This window comes from Rattus norvegicus, chromosome 11, assembly GCF_021556685.1.
Source record: "Rattus norvegicus strain SHRSP/BbbUtx chromosome 11, alternate assembly SHRSP_T2T, whole genome shotgun sequence".
Lineage (NCBI taxonomy): Eukaryota > Metazoa > Chordata > Mammalia > Rodentia > Muridae > Rattus > Rattus norvegicus.
Genome location: NC_141544.1, coordinates 96254486 through 96279240, shown reverse-complemented (window position 1 = coordinate 96279240; position 24755 = coordinate 96254486). Strand labels below are relative to the sequence as shown.

Below are 24755 nucleotides of genomic sequence, written 5' to 3'. Positions count from 1 at the left end.
ATAGACTTTAGTCCTCATAGTCTTCGTAGTCCTTGGTGACAGCTCCTTGCTTCCTTAAGAGACACTTTCAGAGCCTGCAAAGGTAGCACCATTGGCTGTAGCCGATGTCTGCGGCAGACACAGACGGGGTATCAGGGACTGCCCCGAGTGGGAGATAACTATCTTCTGTGTTTCCTAAGTCCTATGGAGAGATGAGTTTCATGGAACACGGAGGCTTGAAGGGAACCAAACGGAGAACAGGTGTCTGCCCCCAGGGAAATGTTGAGCCCAGGCTCTAGCAGCCTTCTACAACTCCTAGAATACTGATCTGCCCACCTGCCTAGCGGTCCCCAAAAGTCGCCTTGAGTCCCCTGGCTCCTTGGCTACAGCAGCATCCTGTTCTTGATTAGAGCCCCAGCATCTCAGGGTCAACCCTACCATAACCCCTCATCTCCCTGGGTCTCTTAGAAGCCCTTTGGTCTGGGCGTGATCAGTTTCCTTGACCCTGGACAGCCCTTGGCCTAAGATGCCTCACTACTGTGAGGAAGGAACCCACTGAGGGTCCCCTTACATCTGAGATCCGTTCTCTGAGGTCAGAACACCACAGGCATACCCTAGGAGACAGAAGTCCCTGAAATGTCTCCCCACCCCCACGCCAACCGGAGTCTTTGCCAGAATGGTTTGCCTCTTTTGTGGGAAATCTAATTTCCAGGCTGTATCTGATTCCAGGCTGCCTGAAAACCAGCTGCTTCCTGAGGCAGCAGACACATCCCTCGCCACCCCCCGCCCCCCAGCAGACTGGTAGTCTCCAGCGTCTGGTGGGAAAGATGGCTGCCTCTCTCTTTCTCAGAGTTTATACCCTTAACTCTGCTTCTCAGATGTGGAAAACTGAAACTGGGGACTCCGGTACCAGGACACCTCAGCTACAGCTGTGACCCCAGGAGTGGATCCTTAGAGTTTTCTGTGCCTACGTGTGTGCAAAGTCATTGCCATGCCTCTAGCTTGAGGTCTTCAGACGTGTCACCTGTGTGTGTCATTTTATCCACTTCCAGCTGTTTTTGTTTTTTTATTTTCTGTTTTAACTTATTTATGTAAGAGCACCTTAAAGTATGGCACATCTTTAATCTCAGGAGGCAGAGGCAGGTGGATCTCTGAATTCTAGGCCAGCCTGATCTAAAGGTAGAGTTCCAGGATAGCCAGGACTACCACAGAGAGACCCTGTTTCAAAAAAACAAAAAGCCGTGACTGTACCTGGTATTGATTGTATTGTTAGTTGTACAGTGCAACCGTAGACAGCCACATCCGTCAACACAAATGGCTCCTGCCTACAGGGTCTGTACAGTTGTCGCATTTTCTGTGCAATGACTCCATACATGGTGGGGGGGGAGGAAAAACAAAAAGTATAAGAATACCTCAATGAATTAAATGTTGAATGTTTCAAAATACTTAATTCCAACAGGACAGTTCTCTTTTGAAGCTCTGACTCTGCCCCCTACTACCTCATGTTTTTGAAATGCGTGTCTCACTGTGTTGCCCAGTCTGGCCTTGAGCTCCTAGGCCCCCAGTTTTCAACCTGACCTCTTTGGGGGTTGAGTGACCCTTCCACAGGAGTCACATGTCAGATATCCTACCTATAAGATATTTACAGTATGATCCATAACAGTAGTCAAATTACAGTTGTGTGTAGCAATGAAATAACTTTCTGGTTGCGGTCAGGGTCACAGCATTAGGAAGGTTGAGAACCACTGTCTAAGGCTTAGATGATTCTCCTACCTGTTTCTTGGGTAGGTAGGAATATAGGGATATGTCACTACATTCGGCTTCCTTACACTGTCTTCGGAAATGATTGAGGCACAAAGTAGAGAGGCAAGGGGGGAGCTGGTGGCCCTGCACCCTGCGCCCTGCGCCCTGCGTCCTGTGCCCTGCGCCCTGCGCCCCACGCCCTGCATCCTACACCCTGCGCCCCGCGCCCTGCGCCCTGCATCCTACACCCTGCGCCCCGCGCCCTGCGCCCTGCATCCTACACCCTGTGCCCCGCGCCCTGCACCCTGCATCCTACACCCTGCGCCCCGCGCCCTGCGCCCCGCATCCTACACCCTGCGCCTGCACCCCGCGCCCTGCTCCACTCGCCCCGCGCCCTGGCCCCCCACCCCCGCAGCCCCGCGCCCTGGCCCCCCCACCCCCCCAGCCCCGCGCCCTGGCCCCCCACCCCCCCAGCCCTGCGCCCTGCCCAGCCTCTGCTGTGCTGAAGGCTCGGTGCGGACTTGAAGCTCCTGCTGTTGCATCACCTGAGATGCTTGCCGCACGTGTTGCTCAGTCTGTCACTTTTCAAAATGACCACACTGTGTACTTTGTTTGTTTTTAATGTACAGAAATGTTTTCTTTCTCACAAAATCCTACTGGTGCATCTTTATGCTTCTGTGGAGAGGCCAAGAGCAGCTATTTCCTATCCCAGCACCCTTGACCCTGTACCTCCTGCCACAGACGCTGTGCTCCCTCCCAGCCTCGGTGCAGACATGCTTTGTGAAACTCGCGCTCCAGACCCCCTCTGATTTGTCCCCAGTCTGGGCACAGTGCCTGTCCTTTTGAGCTTGGCTAGAAGCCATTCCCAGGGTTCTGGGTACCATCTGACCTCAATGAGGACAAGATAAAGATGGAGTTCTCCCAAGGCTTGGCCATCCATATATAGCAGGCATGTTTCCTGTGCTGCACAGCTGAGGACATAAGACCAGAGCTGCTCCCAGGATGCTCCCCGGGCAGAAGATGGGCCTGGCACTTCTGGGCCTGTATTCGGCTCCTGCCAGCTACTTCTTGGTGCCGTGTCCGTTTCCTGCTTGAGATGGGCAGAGTGTGGCGTATGGGTCAGAAGGAGGTGTAACTGTGTCTTCCTGACCTCTGATAGGTGGCTGGCAGGTCTCAGGCCTGGAGCCAGGCCCCCTTCCGCCCCCTACTGACCCTTATGAAATTCCTCTAATTCCTCAACCCTAATTGAACTTGGCCCTGTAATTTGCTTTTCCCAGCCAGGCCTTTGGCTGTGCTCTTCCGAGGAGGAATGTCTGGGTCAGCAGGAAGGCAGAAAATGCTGCTTTAGGTTTCAGGGATAGAGTCATCCTCCATCTCAGTCCCCTCCGACAGTGCCCATCGCTCTTTTCATAGAGCGAGCGAGGCCTCTCTCTGCCGCAGAATACACAGCTACCAGGCATCCTCTCCCCGTGGCTGTGAGACCTGTATTCTTATAAAATTCCCATCTCTCCGTTCTCCTTCACCCCTGCCTCTGTAGGCCTGGTTGACCTTGAACTTTGTACTCAGACTGAACAGGCTAACGGGTCTGCCCGCCTCTGCCCCCAGAGTGCTGGGGCCGTGTCCCACCCAACGCTCCATTTCCATCCCTCCCCAGCCATCCTCTGTCTGCCTTCAGTCCCATTCACCCATCTGCTGCCTCAGACTGCCCATCCTCCCGTTGACCCCTTGTGTGCTCACACAGCCATCTTCGCTCTCTTGGCACATACCGGTTCTGTGGCCCACTATTACCTCTTCTTCCAGCCTCCTCCTGTCTCATCTCATTCTGCTCTCATCTCTCAGTAGTCTGTCCACTCCCTTATCCATGCGTCTCCCAGTCTGTCCATCCACAGTCATTCCCAGTTGCCACTCTCTTACTCATTCGAGTACACACCCACCCACCCACCCATTACCACATTGGCCCATAGGGTGCTACCATCTCCACTCACCCGTTCATCTCTCCACCACCCACCGGTCCCTCCCATCACCGCTGTCTTCCTGTCTGTGATCTACACTTTCTCTAGTCTCCATTTGTGCCCTGTTGCCTGGATCAGCTAACTTGTGCACAGGGTTTCTGCTCTAGGCCTCTCCCAGCCCATGTGGGGCACAGGAACACAGGAACAAGGACTCCAACCCTGATACTGTCAATAACTGCCTGCTGTGTCTGCGACTGTCACTCTCAGTTTTTGGTTTTGCTTTAAATCCTGCCAACCAACCGTGTGTGTGTGTGTGTGTGTGTGTGTGTGTGTGTGTGTGTGTGTGTGTACAAGCGTGTGTACATGTGTTGTACAAATGTATAAGTGTGCGTATGCCACAGTTCACACGTGGAGGTCAGAGGACAACTTTGAACATTAGTCCTTGCCTGCCATCTTGTTGGAGACAAGGGGTCTCTTGTGGTTACTGCTGTATACACCAGGCTAGCTGTATATACCAGGCTAGCTGTATACAGCAGGCTAACTAGCATTGGAGCTTCCAAAGATTCTCCAGGCTGGCTGCCACCTCCTGGTAGGGCATGCTGGGATTACAGACTCTGTGCCACCGTGTCTCATTTTCACGTGGATTCTTGGGACCGGCATTTAGGTCATTGGGTGTACAAGTACTTTACCCAGTGAGCCATCTTCCTGTTGTCTTGAGACAGAGTTTCAGTGTGCAGTGCTGACTGTCCTTGAACTATTGAGAGCAGGCTGGCTTGCCTTGAGTTTGTGATTCTCGTCCTACCTGTGCCTCTTGAGCACTGAGATTGCATGCATGCCACCAAGCCTGGCAACACTTTTCCTTTGCTGTTGAGTTTTTCAAATTTAATCTCAGTCCTGACTTCCAGCTCCCTCTTCCAGGTTCCTGGGTTTCTCTGGCATCTCTGGTATCAGTTCACACAGACGGGAGCCTTCATTATTCTATTTCCTTGCACATTTAATAAGAAGATGCAGCTGGTTGCTGGGACCCGGATGGGATGTTGTATGGAGCAGTGGTGCTAGGTGCTAGGTGAAAGGCCATCATCTGAGGCCCACAACATCACACCTGCCTGGATGTTCCTGAGGTAATCCCAGGGATTCAGCAGAAGCATATTTGGTGCCCACCCCTACCCTGGATCTACAGCTCTATGCCCCAAGCCCTACTGGGATAAGTATCTTTGAAGTCGATATTGTCAATCTTCAAAAAATATCATGATTTTTTTTTTTTTTTTTTTTTTTTTTTGCTTTTCATGACAACAAATATTTACTGGTTTTGTTCGGTTGTTTTTGTTTTTTTCAAGACAGGGTCTCACTATGTAGTTCTAGCTGTCCTAGAACTCACTCTGTAGAACATGTTGGCCTCAAATTCACAAATATCTGCCTGCCTCTGCCTCCCAAGTGTGTGTGACTATGCCCAGTTTTACAATTATTTTAATATAAAAAATAGCATTTTGAGTTACTATGCAAACAAAGCTGCCCTGAGCTGGGTATGGTGGCACACACCCTTAATCCTAGCACTCAGAAAGCAGAAGCAGGCAGATCTCTAGGAGTTTGTGAGGTCAGCCTGGTCTATATAGTAAGAGAGTTCCTGGCTAGAGGTATAAAGTGAGACTCTCAAAAAATCCAAAAACAAACAAAGGAACCATTGTCTCTTTGTGTTCTAGGCCTGAGTCACCCATATCTCATCTCCTCTGATCAACCTAGATGGGTACCCACACTTTGGAGTCAGTACCCCATCTAAGAGCAGACAGGTACACATAGTTTGGGAAGATGGTTTGCTCTCCTATGGAGTTGCCAAGACTTTACCTCCCCACAATCTAGCTAGTGTTCAGGATGTCCCCTGGGAAACTCAACAGTCATGTTGCTCTGAGTTAGCTGAATTGGGTAATAGAAGGACCAATATGGGGTTTGGCCACTTTCTCATTGTAGCCTCAGAGTTCCAGGCCCCCAGCCAGCCCCAGCTCGAGCCAGTGAATCTCCTTCAGAGCTGTGGCATGTTTGAGGTGGCGGGTCTGGGAAGCTATCTCCAGGCTGCAGCCCAGGTTTGCTTATGCCAGAGAGGGGTTTGTTGTGGGAGATATTTCATCTCGACAGGGGCTTTCTACCCTGCCTTAGATCATTTAGTTCCAGGATAAAAGACACAAAACTTTTATATTTATAGGAAGCCTTAATCAGCACTAGAGCTGGGCAGACATCAACCCTCTGTGGCTATCTTGTCTACTTCCCTGTAAATAACTCCGAGGTGTGACATGCCGTGTTCCCCCTGGGCTGCTCTTACTCTATCTGGCCAGCCCTTACGGCCAGTTCTCAGGATGCTTTACCCCATGGGGTCTTCCCCCCTCTTCTCTCCTGCCTCAGACCCCAAGCCTGGGAACTGAAACTCTGTCTACCCCTCTTCTGAGGAGCAAGGTTATATAGTCTGTCTTGTCTTGGTGTTCTTGAGGGTTTCTTTGCCCCTGAGGGCAACCAGACATTGGGGGCCAGTATTTAGCATTATGATACATAGCAACAGATTTAACCTTATCAGGGGTTAGAGGGCACGGGGTGAAATCAGAGGTAAAGCAGGATTTCTCCATCTTTACACAGAGGGAAGGAAGCTAACTGTTGTCCACAAGACTAATAGCTGTCTGTCCGGTCACCTGGCCTGGTGGTTCTAAAGCTCAGCTTAGATGGGCTGATGCTTCCAGAAAGATAATCAGACTCCATGATCCACCTCAGCCCTTCCTAGGGTAAGCTTCCCCTCCAGGGCGGGACCCTCTTCAAGGCTCAGCCCTTATCCTCATCAAGCTTCCTGTCAACGCCTAGGTTGGTGTGTGTGTGTGTGTGTGTGTGTGTGTGTGTGTGTGTGTGTGTGTGTGTGTGTGTTGGGGGGGTAGTGCCCCTGCTGTGACTACACCTTTTCTTTCTGTGTTGCCATGGTGTCCAGAGAGCGCAATCTGCACCTCTCTTCCTACCTCTTTCCCTAGTGGTGGCCACCACCTCTCTCAACAGAAGTTTGACTAATTTTATAGATTATGGTCAACTAATGACAGTTCCTCTGCCCACACCAGTGTTTCTGCAAGGTCACATTGGCAGTTTTATTTGTGTGACAGGTGCAGAGGAAGTGAACAGCTGTGGGGGCCAGCACTCACTTCTTGCCTTCACTGGGCCTCACTTCCCCTAGCTGTCTTGCCGAGGGGACTGTGCCTCTTCTGTAGGTGTCACCCAGTACATGCATGATATCCCCATGCAAGGGCCTTCCTTCTCTAAGTTCAGACACTGTCTTGGGGCAGGGGTGAGTGGTCCAGCAGTCTGCTTCCATGGGCTGGTGTGGAACCAGCCGGGAGCAGGTCCCAAGCAACCCTGGGCTTCAGGCCACATACTGAGTGTGGCGTATGTTTGTACCCCTCCCGCAGCCAAGAGCCTATCTGAGTTCTGCATACTTGGACCATTTTTGTTGTTCATGAAAAACAAACACACTGGTCAGCCAGAGAATGAATGGCAAGGAAAATGCTGGCGTATCACTGCAAACACCAAGCCCCCTCTCTCCAATCCCCTGGGGCCCTGGGGCTCAAGGGATAGCACTGAGCTAGTGTGTGGGCAAGCCTGAGCCTCCCTAAAGGCTGGACCTCAAGCTCAGGAACTCCCTGTAGGTCAGGCCTGCCATGCACAGGCCAGGTTTAAGCAGGGAGTATAATGTAACTCTGCCAGAACCTCAGCTGGATTTTATTCAGTCCTGAGAAGCAGAAAGCAGCCCTGCCCTGGGTGGAGTGGCTGTGACTCCTGGAGTCACAGTGGTCCAGTGGAGGCTGAACTCTCGGTCCAACAGTCGGTCTTTCCAGGAGCTCCAGGAACGCTCCTTACCTGCCAGCCTTGGTGCCCTGTGCTTGTAGTAGAACAGCCTCTCATGACCTGCCTGCTGGCTGCCTGACTTGGCCATACCAGCCTTGTGGCTGCTGCTGGACCCTCACCCTCTGTGTGTATCTGTTGGACAGGATTGAGGTGGTCCCATGAGACTGGAATCAGCTGGCAGAATCGGGTAACCAGAAGCCTGAAAGATAGAGTATTTATCACATCAACCCTCCCCCTCTTCCCACCAGGCTCTGAGAAACCCATGGTCTATGGCTCAGCTGCGCTTGGCAGGAAGCAGAGAGCCCGGGTCAGAGGCCTAGCTTCACGGGGAGGGAGTTGCCTGCTTCCGGCCAGCTTCAGATTAATGGCTTTTAATTTAGAATTTAATCAATGCAGCTTCCCTCCAGAGAGCTGGATGCTCTGGCCTGGGAGAGAGTCCTGTGATCTGTGAGTAGGGTGGCAGGGGGCCCAGGATGGCTTCACCAGGTTGATGCTCCACCCTACCCTGAGCTTGTTCTGTTTTGCCTGCAGGCTGCTGGCACCCTGGTCATGGAGGACTGCAATGTGCATTCGGCCGCCAGCATTCTGGCCTCGGTGAAAGAACAGGAGGCCCGATTCGAGCGGCTGACACGGGCACTAGAGCAAGAACGGCGCCACGTCGCCCTGCAGCTGGAGCGTGCCCAGCAGCCTGGCATGAGCAGTGGTGGTATGGTGGGCAGTGGGCAGCCCCTGCCAATGGCCTGGCAGCAGCTGGTTCTGCAGGTAATAGTCTTGGGGAGGGTAAAGACAGCTAAGTAGGGAAACAGTTGAGGTCTTGGTGGATCAAAGCTAGCATGAAGTGGCTTGTAGGTCTGCTGGGGCCTGGGGGGAAGGAAAGGAAAGTAGATCCCAAGGGGGCCATAAGCCCCATTTGTCTATGCCAGGCACAGTAGGAAGAAAAGAACAGGGCATGCCTGACTTTTAGAATCTCGCTCTCTCCATTGAGTGAGCCCTCAGGACTCAGGTAGCTGGATTGGATTTGTTTGGGGCAGTTCTTTAAGAGTTTTGTTCAAGCAAGCAGGATCCTACTATCTGCCTGCATCTCAGTGACCTAGAAGCATCAGTCTCTCATCTCTCATCGTCCATGGCCCCAGGCGGGAAGCTCTGTTCCACAGGTAGGGCCGGAGGATGCTCAAGTGGGAGTGTCTTGGCCCTTCCCTACACGTCATGATGCAGGGAGGTCCCAGAATGAGGAAATCCAGAGGTTGGGGTCTGCTGTGATTGTCAAGGATTCCTTTATGTCTGAAGCTCGCCAGTTACCAGCAGGAAGAACGGACTCCTCACCACCCAGCATAGATGCTTGCCCTGTGTGTGTCCCCTGAGCTCCTCAGGGAACGGCTGGAGAACCCTCAGTTTCCCATGCTCGGCCCCTGCATTCTTTCTTTTTTTTTTTTTTTTTTCCAGGGCTGGGATCGAACCCAGGACCTTGCGCTTCCTAGGCAAGCGCTCTACCACTGAGCCAAATCCCCAACCCCAAGATTGCAGGGAGCAGGGGCAGGTTCGGGGTGCCAGCCTCTGCTCAGCTCTTTTTTTTTTTTTTTTTTTTTGGTTCTTTTTCCGGAGCTAGGGACCGAACCCAGGGCCTTGCGCTTCCTAGGCAAGCGCTCTACCACTGAGCTAAATCCCCAACCCCAGCCCCTGCATTCTTAAACTTGGCAGCAGCCCTTTCATGCTAGCACCTGCAGTCTCTGCCCTCTTCTGGACCTGCATCCTAGGGAACTGTGCCTAACATGTACTGGTAGAGACTGTAGAAACCCTGACCTGTTTTAGCCAGAGAGGGAGGGAGGAGCTGGGCATGTGAGATTCTTGGACCAGCTGCCTATGCGAGGCTCAGGGGGACAGGTCGGGACTGCCCCCGGCTGTCCTTGTCTGATGGCTCACAGGTAAGGGTCCCTCTGTCTACTCAATCTACTCACCAAAAACGTATTCAGCGCCGAAGATCACATTTCCAGGAGACCCCAGGCCCAGTAGGGAGTCAGGTTTTCTCCTTCCCTCCTCTTCTTCACCCTCCTTCTCTTCGACACCACCCTCCTTTACTCCGCTTGAGACAAGGTTTTACTGTGTGGCCCTGGCTGGCCTCAAGCTCACAGGAGATCTATCTGGCTCTGCTTCCTAACTGCTGGGACTAAAGGCATGCCCCACGACATCCAGCTGAAGAGCCTATTTTCCAACTATGTTTTCAACCGAGTGTTTTCTGAGGCAGGAGAGTGAATTAGGACTGAGGGGAGTGGGCCTGGCAGAGTGGGCCACATCCATGAGGGGCTTGCTGACTCAAACCCTAGGTCTTCCATGTAAGCTCTGGGGATTGCAGCTCTAATAGCCTGTGTCTAGCACACAGGAGGCCCTGGCACGTAAAACCAAACCCAACCACAGGGTGAGGTCTGTCCTGCTGACCTTCCCTAATCTTTTACAGGAAGTAGATCAGCTCGGCTGGGTCACAGGGAATCAGTGGTGGTCACTGCCCCTTAGGCTGTTGTTCAGGCAGCAGAATACTCAGTGCAGTCCTCCCAAGGATAGAGCAGGCTCTGTTCTCCATCTCATTGACAAGCAGTACGGGAAGGCAGAGGGCGCCCTCAGGGTCCCTGCCCTGGTGGGAAGATGTTCCCATAGCCTGGAGCTGCTGACCTCAGTGTCTTCTCCTTACCCACTCTTGGCTTTCTTGGTTCTAGCCAGATCTGGTAGGCTAATGGGCACACGAGGAGGCTCAGGCTGGTCAAGCCATTGCCTCAGTGCTGAGTCTTTGTGTATTAATCCCAACAAGGGTGTCTTGGAGCCTTCCTCTGAGGCACAGGGTCAGCACAGGCAGTCGAGCATTTGGGGTGGTTGCAGGGCAGGGAGCTGCAGCTTGCAGCCTGGGAGCTACGGTCCAAGGTTCCTGTTCCAGTCCTGGTGCCTGCCTTTCATGTTCTGGCAGGATGAAGACACTTGCCTTAGATGGGGGAAACACACTACTACGACCTGGTCGTCAGGTTACTGGACTTCCCTCCAGCTTAGCCAAGTGGCTGGGGTGCTAACAGTTGGAAAATCTGGTCCGCTTTCCCTCAAAACAGTGTGTTCTGTTAATTGACCAGGGTGGCCATGAAGGGAGGATGAAGGAGGTCAGAAGTCAGAGAGTTCTGGTCTGAGTAAGGAAACTGAGGCCAGTGGGCACTTAGCATGCATGAGTATGCTTGAACACGCTAGCTGTACAGCCTCTGCGAGTGGCACATCGTGGGGGCAAGGTGGGGCCTCAGGGCAGGCTTGACTTTTCAGATTGGGATGAGGAGAAACCCACAGGAGGCAGGAAACCAAGCCTGGGCCCCTTCCTTGGAGGACCCACTGAGCTTCCCTGGGCTGGCCTCAGTTCTACTCTCTCAAAACCTATTTTCATATATATGATACAGGAGTCATTAGCATGCCCTATAGTGTGGAAGGAGGGGGGAAAAAAAAGGCCATACTCTCTGCTTCCCCTCCCTGTACTTGTTTTCTCCAGCAGTCAAACTCCCCAGGTGTGGCTGTTGGAAGGCGTAGGGTGCATCGAGATACATCTTGCTGGCTCAGATCCCACAGCCCATCTGTCTTTTCCCAATAGACTCAAGGCATGGAGAACAGGGTATAAGCCAGTTCTGTTTCCAGGGCTTTGGACAAGAGCCCCATTCCAGAGGGAGCAACTCCAGACTTGGCTTTTTGGCTTGTTTGATACACGGTAATGGCCTTCAAAAGGCGAAACAATACTGACTTGTGTCCTGATGGGGAACCCAAGACATAAGCTGGGGGCCCTGTGGGGTTATGCACTAAAGTCCCTACTTAAGCTCTGCGGTGACCTTCACTTGGAGACCCATGTTGAGTGAGGCCCTTGCAGCTTGACCATACCAGAACTATGTCTTAAAAGCAAAATGACTCACAGGATAAGTAGCTTGGGTCAGGTCTACTCTGTGGGACCTCAATTTACACAACTGTAGAGGTGGATAGGCATATACACATTCACTGGAGGTAGATTGAGACCTGAGAAGGAACAATTGCCCAAGTCTCTTGGTGTGTGTGGGTTGGGGATGGGGTTGCCAACCCTAGGGCAGGATGCTAGGAGCCAAGACCTGGGGCTGGCAGCCTGTCAGGCCTAGCTGCAGAGTCCCGCCCCAGCCTGTGGGGGGCGGAGCCTTGCCCGCCCCGCCTGGGCGCGCCCCTCCCGATTGGCTGCTGGTCTTGGTCGCTGCCAGGTCCGCCTGCACGGGAGGGAGTCAGTAGAGCTGGAGCGGCCGAAGCGCCCGCGGAGTGCGGTCCAGCTGCCGCCCCCGCCGGCTTGCAGCTTCCCAGCTTCGGTCCAATGCCGGCCGAACTCAGACAGGTTGGAAAGAACTCGGTCCCGCGGGGGTCGGGGGCGGTGTCCTGAGGCCCTGGCCTACCCGGGAAGACCCGCTTTTGTTTCGGCGAGCAGCCAGCCCTCCGCAGCTATTGTCTGCTCTGGAGCCGGCTGCTCTGACCCCCAGGGCAGGAGCGGTGGAGGTGGCGGGAGTGAGCCAGCTGCCCTGCGCGGAGGGGGCGTGTGCGAGCCCCATGTGCCTCGGTACCTTAGGGGCTAGAACCCCCGCATGGGGGCTCAAGCCGGGCGACCCTGCACTGGAATCGAGGGTGACTCGGAAAGGGTGCACCCCTTCGTCTGTGGGACAGGTGGCGGGGGAGGGGGAAAAGGCGGGGCACTGAGCCTTCTTAATGGCCCCTCCCCAAAGAGCGAGGCCCGCCCGTTGAAGGAAACTGGCCTAGGCCTCTTGCTCCCTGGGGGCTCTCTCAGCTCCCCTCCATTCCCCTTCCGCTTGCTTCCGACTACACTCTAGGGACCAGTGGAGCAGCTTCTGGAGATTTAATGGAAACCCTTTCTGCCGCGGCATTGCACGTGAGGGGAGGGCGAGGGAGGAGCAGAGCCCGGTACTGCCCACGTGTGGTGGCAGGAGGGGTTTGCTCGGAGTCCAGGCTGTATGTGGTCCAGTACTGGTGAGCGGCAGGTGTGCTGCTACATGTACTGTGTTCAGAGGGAGTGGGGTTTGATAAGCAGTGAGACTGAAGCTCTGTATGGAGCAGGACTGCCTAAAGGACACCTGGTGGTAGGAGGGAGGTCGTGGATTTGTCAATGTGATGAATTCAGGCTTAAGGGAAGCTGGGAGTGGTGACACTTGCTCCCCTCCCCAGTGTGTTCAGCCCACAACACGACCCTTGGCCTTTTAGCCACTGTCAGGGGCCACACCCTGGCAGGCTTACTGCTCCTGTGGGCTGTGGAAGGGTCGTGCAGAGACTGGGCATAAAGGAGGTGGTATTTTGTGGTGACCCAGGGCCTGCCTGGTGGGAGATATCAGCCTGACTTGTCCTACACTGCCCAGGAGGGCCATGCTGGAGTTCAGAACTCTATCCATCTGGTAGTAGCCACTCTGTGCCCTCTGGGGACCTGGCCCCCGGAGGTGTGGGCTCCAAGTATGCACCTGACTTCACTGTATGGTTGATGTATACCAGCAGGAACTGCGTAGGGTGGGGCATGAAGACCTGTGGTCTGTTCTGCATGACACAGACTATAGATGCTTGTCTATAAAGTGCATGAGCTGCTCTATCCTGGCACATCTTGGCTTTCTCTCCATAGTCCTTGCATTGGGAATGCGGGTGGGATGGGTTCCCTTTCCAGCACGAGGGAACTGAGTCCCCACAGGTTTGTGTTCAGTTCAGCACTATGTTTGTGGGGCTCCTCAGGGAGAGGGTACCTGGGTAGGTCAAACCCCAGACCTGCGCAGCAACCCCTCCCGTTAGGCCTGATAGCTCTGAAGTGTGGAGGATGAATTTGGCCTCTTTTAGAGGAGAAAGGATTAGGCTGGAGCCAAGGAGGGAGCGACAGTGCATAGTTGGCACACAGTGTGTTGCACAGGACTCTGACAATATATTAAAGGTGCCCATGTCTGGTACAGAGAGGAGCAACCCAGAATCCGCTGTCAGGCTGTGCTACAAGTAAGGGGACTAGATAGGCTGGTAGGTGGGTTGTGAAACATGGAGACGCTCCACAAGCCGACACTCACTGTTTGTATGGGTGGCTGGTTGTTAGCCCACTGTTTTACAGACCCACTGCAAAAAAATTCCAGAAGCTGGGTTCTGGGCTGGCCTTGTGCTTCTTGCCACCGAAGGTCTCAGTTTTCCCATCTGTATAGGCACTCAGGACCCAGTAGTGGAGAGATAACTGGAGTCAGTGGCTACTTCCCGTGTGTTGAAAGCACACATAAGGACTAGAGCCAATAAAAGTCCTGAAAGGTAATGGGAGCTAGGGTGTGTTAGAGAACAGGGGACATAATGCACTTGGGGTACTGTCAGATCTCATAAATCAGTGTACTTGTGCCTATGTTCCTGACTGGGAGCTCATGTATATGCATGTGCCCATCTGAGGGGTTAGAGACATGAGTCTAGAGCCCTTTCAGTGTGTATGCCCAGGCATGTGTAGCTGGCCTGACTTCCCCAGGAGCATGGCTGACTTACACTCCTGCCTTCCCGGGGTGAGGTCATTGACTGTTTTTAGCTTCCTGAGGTCATCTGCTAGCAGAGACTCTGAGAAGCTCAGGATCTCTCAGCCCATACATTAGTGGGTGACTACCATAGGTGGCCACCCTTTGCTGGAGATCCTGACTCTCCGGATTACCTACCGCAGTTGCCCTGTGTCTCATGTTCTGCACAGCCCAGGGTCTGTGATTCACAACGTCCTAGATCCTGCTTTGCTTTACCACCTATGGAGGGAGTAGGGCAGGGCTCGCCTCTGAATGTTTAATGTATGTAGATGTATGCAAATCTACAAAGGGGCCCTGTCCCCTGGCAGAATGTCCTAAGCAACTTGTCCTCTCGGCCTTGCTCCTCCCCCTCCTTCTTAGCTAGGAATGCCGCTCCTATTTCCCCTCCCCACCCCCAAGAAACCCCTGTTGAGCTTCACAGAGTCCAGCCGTGAGAGCTGCAGCCTGACACTCAGGCACCAAATAGAGAGGGAGCAGCAGCGCAGGCCTCTGCTCAGTACAGTCCATGTCCTTGGAGAAGTGCCCAGGTCACCCAGTCTGGCATCTTTCCAGGTGTCCCCACATTGGGCCCCATCTATTTCCCTTTCCCAGGGAACAGGGTCTTCTCTCCCTGGACAGGCCCAGACATTCTTCTCATCTGTAGCCTAGGAAAGGGACCAAGCCCTGCCCGTAGAGGTGTGGCAAAGCTCACTGATTCCCTGTTAGATGCATTCCTGAACTATCCCTGCTAGGAGCTGTGCAGTTCTAGCAAACCTCTTCTCCATCCAGGCCTTAGCTCTGTCACTTATAAAGTCACCTCTCAAGTCTCCAAAGGCCCCGAGAGAGGGAGAGGTGTGCTTTGGGCCTCTGCTGTCCTGTTACCAGGGCTGGGGGGATATCCTACCATGCTATGCTAGTGATATACTTGTACTCATCAACTTGTCTCTGTCAGGGCCAGGTGCTCCCGAGTACAGGAGCTAGCTTACTGTCCCTGTGGTCTCTGCAGGGAGGCCTGTGGTGAGGAGGCTTCCTGCTTATTAGAGTGCCCAGGCCAGGGAAGGGCATTGTGGCTCTGTAGCTGGGGAGATGTAGTATGAACTACTAGGCCTCCCTGGGCCTTGGGCTCGGAGGCACAACCTACTGCCGGCCTAGCCATGGTTACAAAGGAATGTGTCCCCTCCAACCCGCCCACTGTAGCTTGAGTTCCAACCCCTGCTCAGGCCAGATGCCAACCCTGAAATGCTGACAGGGTAAGGGCCTGGGCCCAGGGCAGACTGGCTCTCAGGTCTGTGTGCCACTCTGCATGGCAGGAACTGGCCTGTCTTCTTGGAATTGGCTTCCACACTGGCTAGTCTGACTGATACACAAGCGGGCCTCAGTCCATAACTGTTTTGTCCAGAATTCCCCCACCATGCCTCTCTGCAGGGTGGTAGTAAGGTAGTAAGTAGACATCCATATATCTAGTGTCTGATATGATACACGGTCTCCATGTTCCAAGAGCCTCTGGGCCAGAAGGAGCAAGAATATCTTAGCACCGTTGACCAGTGCCTGTTGACTTTAGAAGGTGGGTATCTCAGACCTGCAAGGACTCCTGGATGATCTTGGTACAGGATTGTATAAACTGCTGAAACTGACTCTAAGACTGGGCCATTTGGTTCACAGAGTAGGGTGGGGAGGACGGTCAACGTGAGGAGGCAAGTGATGTCAGTGAAACATCCCGCAGGACCTTCTTGTTTCCCCCTCGTGCCTAGAAAAGCATGTGGCAGAGCCATTGAAGCTCAGGGAGGCCACCCTGGCTTAGGGCACTGTCTCCATCTCTAGAACCAACAAGCCCACATACCATTTTCTTGTCCACAAGGACAGTCTGCCAGGTGCCTTTGGGTCCAGATGGACTTGCCTTGTACCTCAGTTTGGGGAACTGATAACCCCTGGTCAGCAGGCATACAAGGCAGAGTGAGTTCTGTATGGATCTTGACCTCTGACACCCTTCTTCTCCCTCTAGGAACAGAGCCCGGGTAGCCAGGCATCGCTGGCCACGATGCCAGAGGCACCTGAGGTGCTGGAGGAGACAGTGACTGTGGAGGAAGACCCTGGCACCCCCACCTCTCATGTATCCATTGTCACATCAGAAGACGGTACAACCCGGCGGACTGAGACTAAGGTATGGCAGGACCCAGGCAAGGAGAGAGTAGCTTGGGCAAGCATAGCTTCTGTGGAACAGGTGTGTGAGCTGGCCCAGGAACCACTTGTTTGGATGGGGAATTGAGGCCACCCTGGCATTGTCTTGGTCTCTAGAGCCACCAAACCCATTTGCTACTTTCTTGTCCATCAGGTCACTAAGACAGTCAAGACTGTGACCACAAGGACAGTCCGCCAGGTGCCTTTGGGTCCAGATGGACTCCCCTTGCTAGATGGCGGCCCTCCTCTTGGCTCTTTTGCTGATGGGCCCCTGGACCGGCACTACGTCCTGCGTGGTGGTGGCCCAGCAGCCACACTCTCCCGAGCCTACCTCAGCAGTGGAGGTGGCTTTCCCGATGGCCCCGAGCCCCGTGATATTCCAAGCTACGGCAGCTTGTCCCGAGGGCTTGGGGTACGGCCACCACGTACTGGCCTCTTGGGCCCGGGACCTGGTGATGGCTGTTTCACACTCCCTGGCCGCCGAGAAGCCTTCCCCATGGGCTCAGAATCTGGACCACCAAGTGGCCGCTCTCTGCCTGAGCATTTCCAAGCAGAGCCATATGGCCTGGAGGATGACACTCGGAGCCTGGCTGCAGATGATGAGGGCGGCCCCGACCTGGAGCCTGACTACAGCACAGCCACACGGAGAAGACCTGAGTACGGGCGGGGCCTCCGTGCCAGGTAAGCACCTGTCGCTTGCGACTGCCTCTTCTGGGAATTCTCTCTTCCATTCCGCAGGTACAGAGCCTCCCACAGGTCTCCAGGCTGTGTTTCAGTTTGAATTGCCTCTGGTTCTTCTCAAGGACGGCATCAAGAACGGGCCTGGGAAGATAGGCGTGCACCTGGTGACACAGGTTCTAAGGACTCCAATGGTTCTGCTCTGATAGCCAGCCAGCTGGCCACAAGGACCTGGGCATCAGATGTTTGCACTGTGATTCTGCAGTTTCTGTGCCTCCGTGTCCCCCATGCGCCCTGGTCCTTCTGGTTAAGGCCTTGATCCTGCCCTTTATACTGTTCGTTTATATCTGTAGCATGAAAACATGACCACAGCCCAAGTCTAGAGTTTGTTATATGACTGGGCAAATTATGTTACCTTCCTGGCCTTAGTCCCCCCTTTCCTGGGAAGTGTGAGAGTTCACAAGGTCACTGAGAGCCAAAACGTGTCCTTGTCAGATGGTCTAATTGGAGTGGCCATGCACAGGGAGGATATTCTACCCTTACACTGGTATAGTCAGCTGCTATCACAGAAAGGACGTGGGAGGCCTGCCCTGTCCCTGACAGATGCCACACTGACATTAAGTCACGGTTAATAACACTGTTCAGGAGCGGACTTCCTGACGTGGGCTGTAATCTTGACCTTGCAGCAGCACTGGCTAGTCTGGCCTGCATCTCTTGGTGTCCACCCCGTTTGGGGCTGATGGAGGATGCTGTCAGTCCCCCTTGGCAGGGAATTCCTAGAGCCCTGGACAAGATGTGGAGGGGCAGGGCTGGCAGCTACTGTGGAGGTGTTGGCAGGATCTGTTCATCCACAGGGCCTTGGAAGACACCGCAGATGACACTGGTGAGCTGGTAGAAGAGCGGCCCCCGTTCCCAGCCGCAACAGCCCCTCTAGCCCAGCCTGAGAGGGGCAGCCTGGGCAGCTTGGACCGAGTAGTGCGGCGCTCACCCTCAGTAGACAGCACCCGCAAGGAGCCGCGCTGGAGGGACCCTGAGCTGCCCGAGGTGCTGGCCATGCTGCGGCACCCCGTGGACCCTGTGAAAGCCAACGCCGCAGCCTACCTGCAGCACCTCTGCTTTGAGAACGAGGGCATCAAGCGTCGGGTGCGGCAGCTGCGTGGGCTGCCCCTACTCGTGGCGTTACTAGATCACCCTCGGGCTGAGGTGCGCCGCCGGGCCTGCGGGGCACTGCGCAACCTCTCCTATGGCCGCGATGCCGACAACAAGGCTGCCATCCGGGACTGCGGGGGCGTGCCAGCCCTGGTGCGCCTGCTGCGGGCTGCCCGTGACAATGAGGTCCGTGAGCTGGTCACTGGTGAGTGGGCCCTGGCCGTGGCTGACATGAACATGGCTCAGTCGGAAGTTGGGAGAACAGGAGTGTAGTAGGCCCATGTGCTGGGATGGGTCCCCAACTCTCGCAACCGTAGAGTTGCTGGCACCAGACCCTGCCTCCCTGGTTCCTAACCTGTGCAAATGCCGGGGTAGAGCTTGTGCCTTGGAGAACTTGGGAGCCACAGGACGGTCTCTCCATGGTCCTGTGGTCTCAGGAGCATGTGCCAGTCCATCTACTCGAGTAGCAGGGAATGGATGGGATAAACTATCACTGGTCACACCTCTCCTATAACTTTTCCTTGTTAGCGGAAAGCTCCTACTAAGTGCTGCCTATACACCTTGCTGTATGGGGTCCAGAACCTCTTACAGCTTTCAGTGCTCCTTATGTGAACGGAGTGTCACTCAGTGGAACTGCTTGCCTAACATGTGCAAAGGTGCCATCTTTGGGACAACTTCCCAACCCCGACCTCACCCCTACCCCTCACAAAAACAGCAGCAATTATGCTAGCTTCGAGTGCTGGCTGGAAGACAAGGACGTTAAGCAGAAGCAGATCCTAAGTGTCATCCCTGGGGAGGCCGAGGCAGTGGGTCATGGCCAACATTATTGACTAGAGGCACATTACAGGCACACTCTGGAACCTGTCATCCTACGAGCCCCTGAAGATGGTCATCATTGACCACGGCTTACAGACTCTGACCCATGAGGTCATCGTGCCCCATTCTGGCTGGGAGCGAGAGCCTAATGAAGACTCGAAGCCCCGGGATGCCGAGTGGACGACAGTCTTTAAGAACACATCAGGCTGCCTGAGGTGTGGGCAGGGGCGGGGCATAGGCCATATCTGCAGGATGGCAGGAGCTGCCATGTTTCTGTCCCAGTTTGTCCAAAGTTAAGGAGTTCTCGAGCCACTTCCCAAGTCTCTGGGATTTCCAGTGGAGCTCTGTTCATACCCACACACACCTTGTGGATACAGGGATACAGGGATATCCACCCTGTATCCCTGAGATCCTGCCTGTCCGTCAGTTTTGTACCATTGTATCATAGATTCTGGCCTCTTGGGGCCCGTCTCCATCCTGTTCCGGTTCAGCTGGGAGCAGGGGGAGCTGCTTCCTCCCCAACAGTTACAAGGCTAAAAGCTCCACTGCCCGGGACAGACCATCACCTTCACTGCAGTCCAGCAGGGCCTGCTATAGGATAAAAATTCCTCTGACCTGTTGGGCTGGGGAATTTAGTGGGACAAAAATGGGAGGGGGGTCACTGGTGGTCCTGCTCCCTCCCACCCAGGAACGTGAGCTCAGATGGTGCAGAGGCCCGGCGGCGACTTCGTGAGTGCGAAGGGCTGGTGGACGCTCTCTTACATGCCCTGCAGTCAGCTGTGGGCAGGAAAGACACAGATAATAAGGTGGGTGAGGCAGATGGGGACCAGCCTGCCCTCCAAGTTCTCAGAGCCCAAGGGTCACAGGGAGCACCCCAGAATAGCACAGATGAGACGTCATAACTTTCTAGAACACACGGTCCCTCATATGGCTCAGGGCCCCTCCTAGCAGTTCTCCCCACTGAGGCTGACAGTGCTGATGGTGTTAAAGCCACAGCTTTACACAAGGGTCTGGGAAGCTCAGCAGCCCCCTTGTCCAGTGTTGCTGCTCAACCAGGCCACCTCTTCCCACAGTCAGTAGAGAACTGTGTGTGCATCATGCGGAACCTGTCCTACCACGTGCACAAGGAAGTTCCAGGGGCTGACAGGTACCAGGAGGTGGAGCCTGGGATCCCGGGCAGTGCTGCAACCTCCCAGCGTCGGAGGAAGGATGACGCCAGCTGCTTTGGTGGCAAGAAAGCGAAAGGTGGGTGGGTGAGGCTGAGATGTGTGTCTTTCCCACCACTTCCAGGGCTCAGGGCTCTCTATGTCCATGGCAGTGGTCCTGGAGTGCTGAAGTCAGTCCCCGTGGGCATACAGCAAGTGGGAAAGGTGCAGACTCAAGGCCTAGCCTTAGCCCTTTCCTGTGGGCCATGGATGCTAGTCACATCTGTCTACTCTGGGGAAGGATTCCGAGGGCCCACAAATGACACCACCTGACTGCCACAGAGCAGACTGGAAAGCACAGCCCTTTCCTTCACCTGGCCAGGTACCCTCAGCACTTGCAGGGTACAGGTTCAGGTACCTGCATCCCCCAGCTGCAGCAGTGGGACAGGTGCGCTGCATTCTCTTGTCCTGACCATAAGTCTTCCCTGTGCCTTATGGGTACTGAGTCCCCAGAGTTCCCGAGTGAGGTTGACAGTCTGCCAGCTTGGCCCTCGCATGGGTGGGAGTAGGAGTCATGGGAGGGTGCTGCTGCTGCTCAGGCTCATCTCCTCTCTCCTGTGCTTCTTCCGGCCGCCCAGAGGAGTGGTTCCATCAAGGTGAGTCCCTGTTCTGCTGTCCAGGTCTGGCAAGTGCTGTCCAGGTCTGGCAAGTGCTGTCCAGGTCTGGCAAGTGCAGTGGGCAGCAGAGTAACTCTGTTACCTAGGCTCAGGCAGTTATTTCCATGACAACTATGGGACAGCTGGGATGCCTTCCAGCCTTCAGGCCCTGCCCCACCCCCGTCCCCTGGAAGGGCAGCCATCTCCATGACAACTGCATAGCTGTGACAGAGGCTGGAATGTAGCCCTGGGCTGGTGGGGAGGCCCAGGGGCTGCTGCTTACAAAGTCAGAACAAGCTACCAAGCCAGCCCTGGGACAGAGCAAACAGTGGGCAGGGCCTAGAGAGTGGCCAGCACAGGGACCATCTGCCCCTCTGATGAAATGGGTGATGTGCAGCACAGAAGTACACAGGGTAAGCAGGGCAGGAGCACCAGGTCATCTGCAATGGTTTGCTGCCTGCTAGAGCTTCCTCAGCTGAAGAAGGGCCTGCAAGTACAAACTGGCTGCTGTAGGTTGGTCCACGATTGGTCCCCAAGGGGAAGTTTTCCCCTTGGATGTAAATTTTAGGCCCAGCCTTGTTGCACTGTTTCTGGCATGCTGCATTACTGTCCCTGATGAGAGGGAGGCTTAGGTACTCGGGACATGGTTAGGCTGTACCTCTGCTCCACTGCCACCCCTGTCCTGAGCCAGCCTGACTCCTCTGCGGGACGGTACATCTCTGTCGTGGTGTCTTAGTGTCCCCTTTGGGCTCTGAGCAGGAGAGGACTGTACCTGACTCTTGGTACACACTTGTCTGTCGTGGACTCTGCTTCTCAATGTGCCACCCTTCCGTTCCAGGGAAGAAGGATGCAGAGGCCGACCGGAACTTTGACACATTGGACCTGCCCAAACGTACTGAAGCTGCGAAAGGTGAGTGGATAGAAGCAGAGCTGGGGGGGCAGGCCCAGTGCTGGCCATTGAGTAGACCAGGAAGGCCTGGGGTTGGAGGGTCAGGTATCCAAAGAGACTGATCCATCAATGGGGCTTCCTAGAGAACGGCCCAGGCTTGGCAACTCCCAGGTTTAGTCGGTGTACAGGTTGTTTCAGGTAAGCTCTTTCATGGTCGCACAGCAAGTGAGAGAGAGGTACATGGGTTAGAGATACTGTGTTACCAAGCCGTGCTACTTCAAAGGGCCATGACCCAGGGGCCAGGGTGTGAGAATGGACACCTGCAGCCCAGGGTGGGTCACCCCTGCTGTCTGTTAACTCTGCTGGGTTTCCAGTATCCACTGACATTGTGCAAGGCATCGTAGACTAGCCTTAGTGAGAGAATGCCCTACTGGGGCCCAGCCTGGCCCAGGACTACTAGAAGAACCCAGATACCCCTAACTGGGGCAGGCTGAAGGCACATTAGCTCTTACCCATGAGGCCTTGTGCTGGGCACCATCTTTGCTGCGGGGCTGGGCCTCAGTCACTGGGGAGCTGGAAGTGGACATCGGCTACAGTCTTGTTACTTACTCATGAGGGTGGGGTGGTCTGAATGGGGTAGGTAAACCATGTTTCTAGGGGTGCTGCCCAGGTCACATCCAGGGAAGGTGTGTTCTGTTGCTAGTAGCCTAGTGTCCATCTCACTCTACCTTTCTCCTGGACATGCGTTCAGGTGATCCCAATCCCATCTCCACAGGCAGGGTTAAGGGAGACCCTCATCTTCCTGCTTTGCCTCCTGGCTCACCATACGTTTGTCTGTCTGAATGGGGACATTAATTGATGTTAAACATGACTTCAGTGTCAGTCCCAGGGAGCTCTACCTTGCTCCAGAACAATGAATAAGAAGGGTCTGGAGGTGGGGCAAGGACTTTCACCATGACTCTGGGCTGCCATTGCCCTGTATCTAGGCTTCGAGCTGCTGTACCAGCCGGAGGTGGTGCGACTTTACCTGTCACTCCTTACGGAGAGCCGGAACTTCAACACCCTAGAAGCTGCAGCGGGTGCCCTGCAGAACCTCAGTGCTGGCAACTGGATGGTGAGGAGCCAGGTTGGCGGGGAGGGTGAGACCTGGGCGGAGGGAGTCCAGGTACCCCGGTGGTTCCGCCTCAAGCCCTCACATCCACCTGGGCAAGAGGGAGAAGAGCACACAGCATATCCTCAGGGCCGGGAGGCGCTGAGCATTGTGTTGTCATCAGCGCGGTTGGCTGTAGGTGCTGTGCAAGGCAGCCCCGCTCTGAGCAGTCGCCATCTCTGCTACCCTCACAGTGGGCCACGTATATCCGTGCCACAGTGCGCAAGGAACGTGGGCTGCCAGTGCTGGTGGAACTGCTACAGTCTGAGACCGACAAGGTGGTGCGTGCTGTGGCCATCGCACTGCGCAACCTGTCACTAGACCAGCGGAACAAAGACCTCATCGGTGAGGATGCCGATGGGATTGAGCCAAGGGGTGGGCACTGGGAACAGGTTGTGGGAGGAGAGAGTTCAGGGGACCAGATCCCTCCCAGCTGCTAAGCTGTAGGAGCTGAGGTCTTCTTTTCCCAGCCCCTGGGACTCAGCAGAGGTTGTGGCTGGTGATATCCATTATCTGAATGCCAGTCCTTCCCACAGGGGTCGGGCAGAGGTATGTCCTGACGTCTGACCCTGCTTCTTAGGGAGCTACGCCATGACAGAGCTGGTTCGGAATGTTCGCAACGCACAGGCTCCTGCCCACCCCAGTGCCCACCTGGAGGAGGATACAGTGGTAGCTGTGCTCAACACCATCCATGAGATTGTGTCCGACAGCCTGGACAATGCTCGCTCCCTCCTGCAGGCCCGTGGTGTGCCTGCACTGGTGGCACTTGTGGCCTCCAGGTGGGTGAGGGCAGGGCCTGCTGAGGGCTGGGTGGTTTGGGGATGGAGGGAGACTGGATGCGCTAGGCCACTGACCCCAGCCCTGGCTGCTGCTGCTGTAGCCAGTCAGTGCGGGAGGCCAAGGCAGCATCACACGTGCTACAGACTGTGTGGAGCTACAAGGAGCTGCGTGGAGCCCTACAGAGGGACGGCTGGACGAAAGCACACTTCCAGGTACAGCTGCCCCGCCTTATCTCTCACTTTGCTATGTCTGACTCTGAGCAGGAGTGTCTTGGGCCTCACCTCTTCTTTGTGTTTTGTGCCTTCTTAGTCTGCTAGCACTGCCAAAGGACCCAAAGGGACACCAAATTCTGGAGGCTTTGATGACAGCACACTGCCACTGGTAGACAAGAACCTTGGTGAGCACAACAGGGGAGAGGGACATGAAACTTACCCTGAGGCTTAAGAGTAGCTCCCGTCTGCCAGTGCACAAGATAGGTGGGGTAAGGAGACAGGACAGACTCCTGACAGGACACCGAGCACTGTCCTAAGGCGAGCTTGTCTGCCCTGCCCTCCCCATGCCTGCTCACTGCTCACAGATACCTGCTCATGCCTTGCAGATGGGGAGAAGTCAACTACTCGGGATGTGATCCCCATGGATACCCTTGGTCCAGGTGAGTGCTGATATGTAGGTGCGACCTCGGGCAAGAGGACCGGGGAGGACCACCTGGTTTCATGGTGTGATCCTGGGCGATGCTGAGAAGGCCTTGCTATGATAAAATGTCAGCTGGAGAAGAGATAGGTGGTCGGTTTGGAGGCTTCAGGACTGGTTGGAGCTGGCACTTAGACCTGAAGTCCCCTGTCCCAGGGCTGAAGGAAGATCACCTATCCTCACGGTGACTTCCCCCGAATTCCACTTACTCCGTGCTCTGCTCTACCCTACAGATGGCTACAGCACAGTTGACCGGAGGGAGAGGAGGACACTGGGCAGCGACTCCATAGGCGACTCCTCTGAGAAGGAACTACTGAAAGTGAGTGACAAGAAGCAAGTACCCAGGGAGGCTTGACGTCTAGGGCTTGTCAAGAGGATAGCCAGGTAGTACTGAGTATGACGAGGATTTGGGGACACGGCTGGAGTGGCACTCAGTTGCAGGGCCCAGGAAGTAACTCATACACACATCAATCAGACTTCAGCTGAGGGGTCTGGTGCCTGCACCTGCCGCAAAGGAGTGGACAGGGGCGGCTCTGCCTGGCTACAGGCTGCATAG

The 24755-nt window shown here is 54.9% G+C and overlaps 1 protein-coding gene and 1 non-coding gene across 19 annotated transcripts in view; both read left to right on the top strand.

The window, feature by feature from the left end:
- The window catches only part of Arvcf (ARVCF, delta catenin family member), a 57696-nt gene that overhangs the window by 31506 nt on the left and 1435 nt on the right, over positions 1–24755 (top strand). For 3 of the 18 annotated variants that reach the window (XM_087576037.1, XM_087576043.1, XM_087576040.1), the window contains 18 exons: positions 4593–4795; positions 5375–5461; positions 6297–6439; positions 8073–8303; positions 16071–16229; positions 16401–16927; positions 17779–18278; positions 18921–19104; positions 19578–19695; positions 19963–20134; positions 21529–21600; positions 22566–22693; positions 22924–23074; positions 23310–23508; positions 23610–23721; positions 23819–23906; positions 24108–24161; positions 24433–24518. In XM_087576037.1, coding sequence (XP_087432163.1) covers positions 8091–8303; positions 16071–16229; positions 16401–16927; positions 17779–18278; positions 18921–19104; positions 19578–19695; positions 19963–20134; positions 21529–21600; positions 22566–22693; positions 22924–23074; positions 23310–23508; positions 23610–23721; positions 23819–23906; positions 24108–24161; positions 24433–24518 — 2763 coding nt within the window. In that variant the 5' untranslated portion in view covers positions 4593–4795; positions 5375–5461; positions 6297–6439; positions 8073–8090. Of the gene's footprint in view, positions 1–4592; positions 4796–5374; positions 5462–6296; positions 6440–7946; positions 7989–8072; positions 8304–11799; positions 11905–16070; positions 16230–16400; positions 16928–17778; positions 18279–18920; positions 19105–19577; positions 19696–19962; positions 20135–20672; positions 20691–21528; positions 21601–22565; positions 22694–22923; positions 23075–23309; positions 23509–23609; positions 23722–23818; positions 23907–24107; positions 24162–24432; positions 24519–24755 lie in introns of those variants that run through there. The other 15 variants (XM_087576038.1, XM_087576044.1, XM_087576045.1 and 12 more) reach the window with 8 other exon arrangements.
- On the top strand, positions 1221–1355 carry Scarna14l2 (small Cajal body-specific RNA 14 like 2). Its single transcript, XR_015633790.1, has one exon.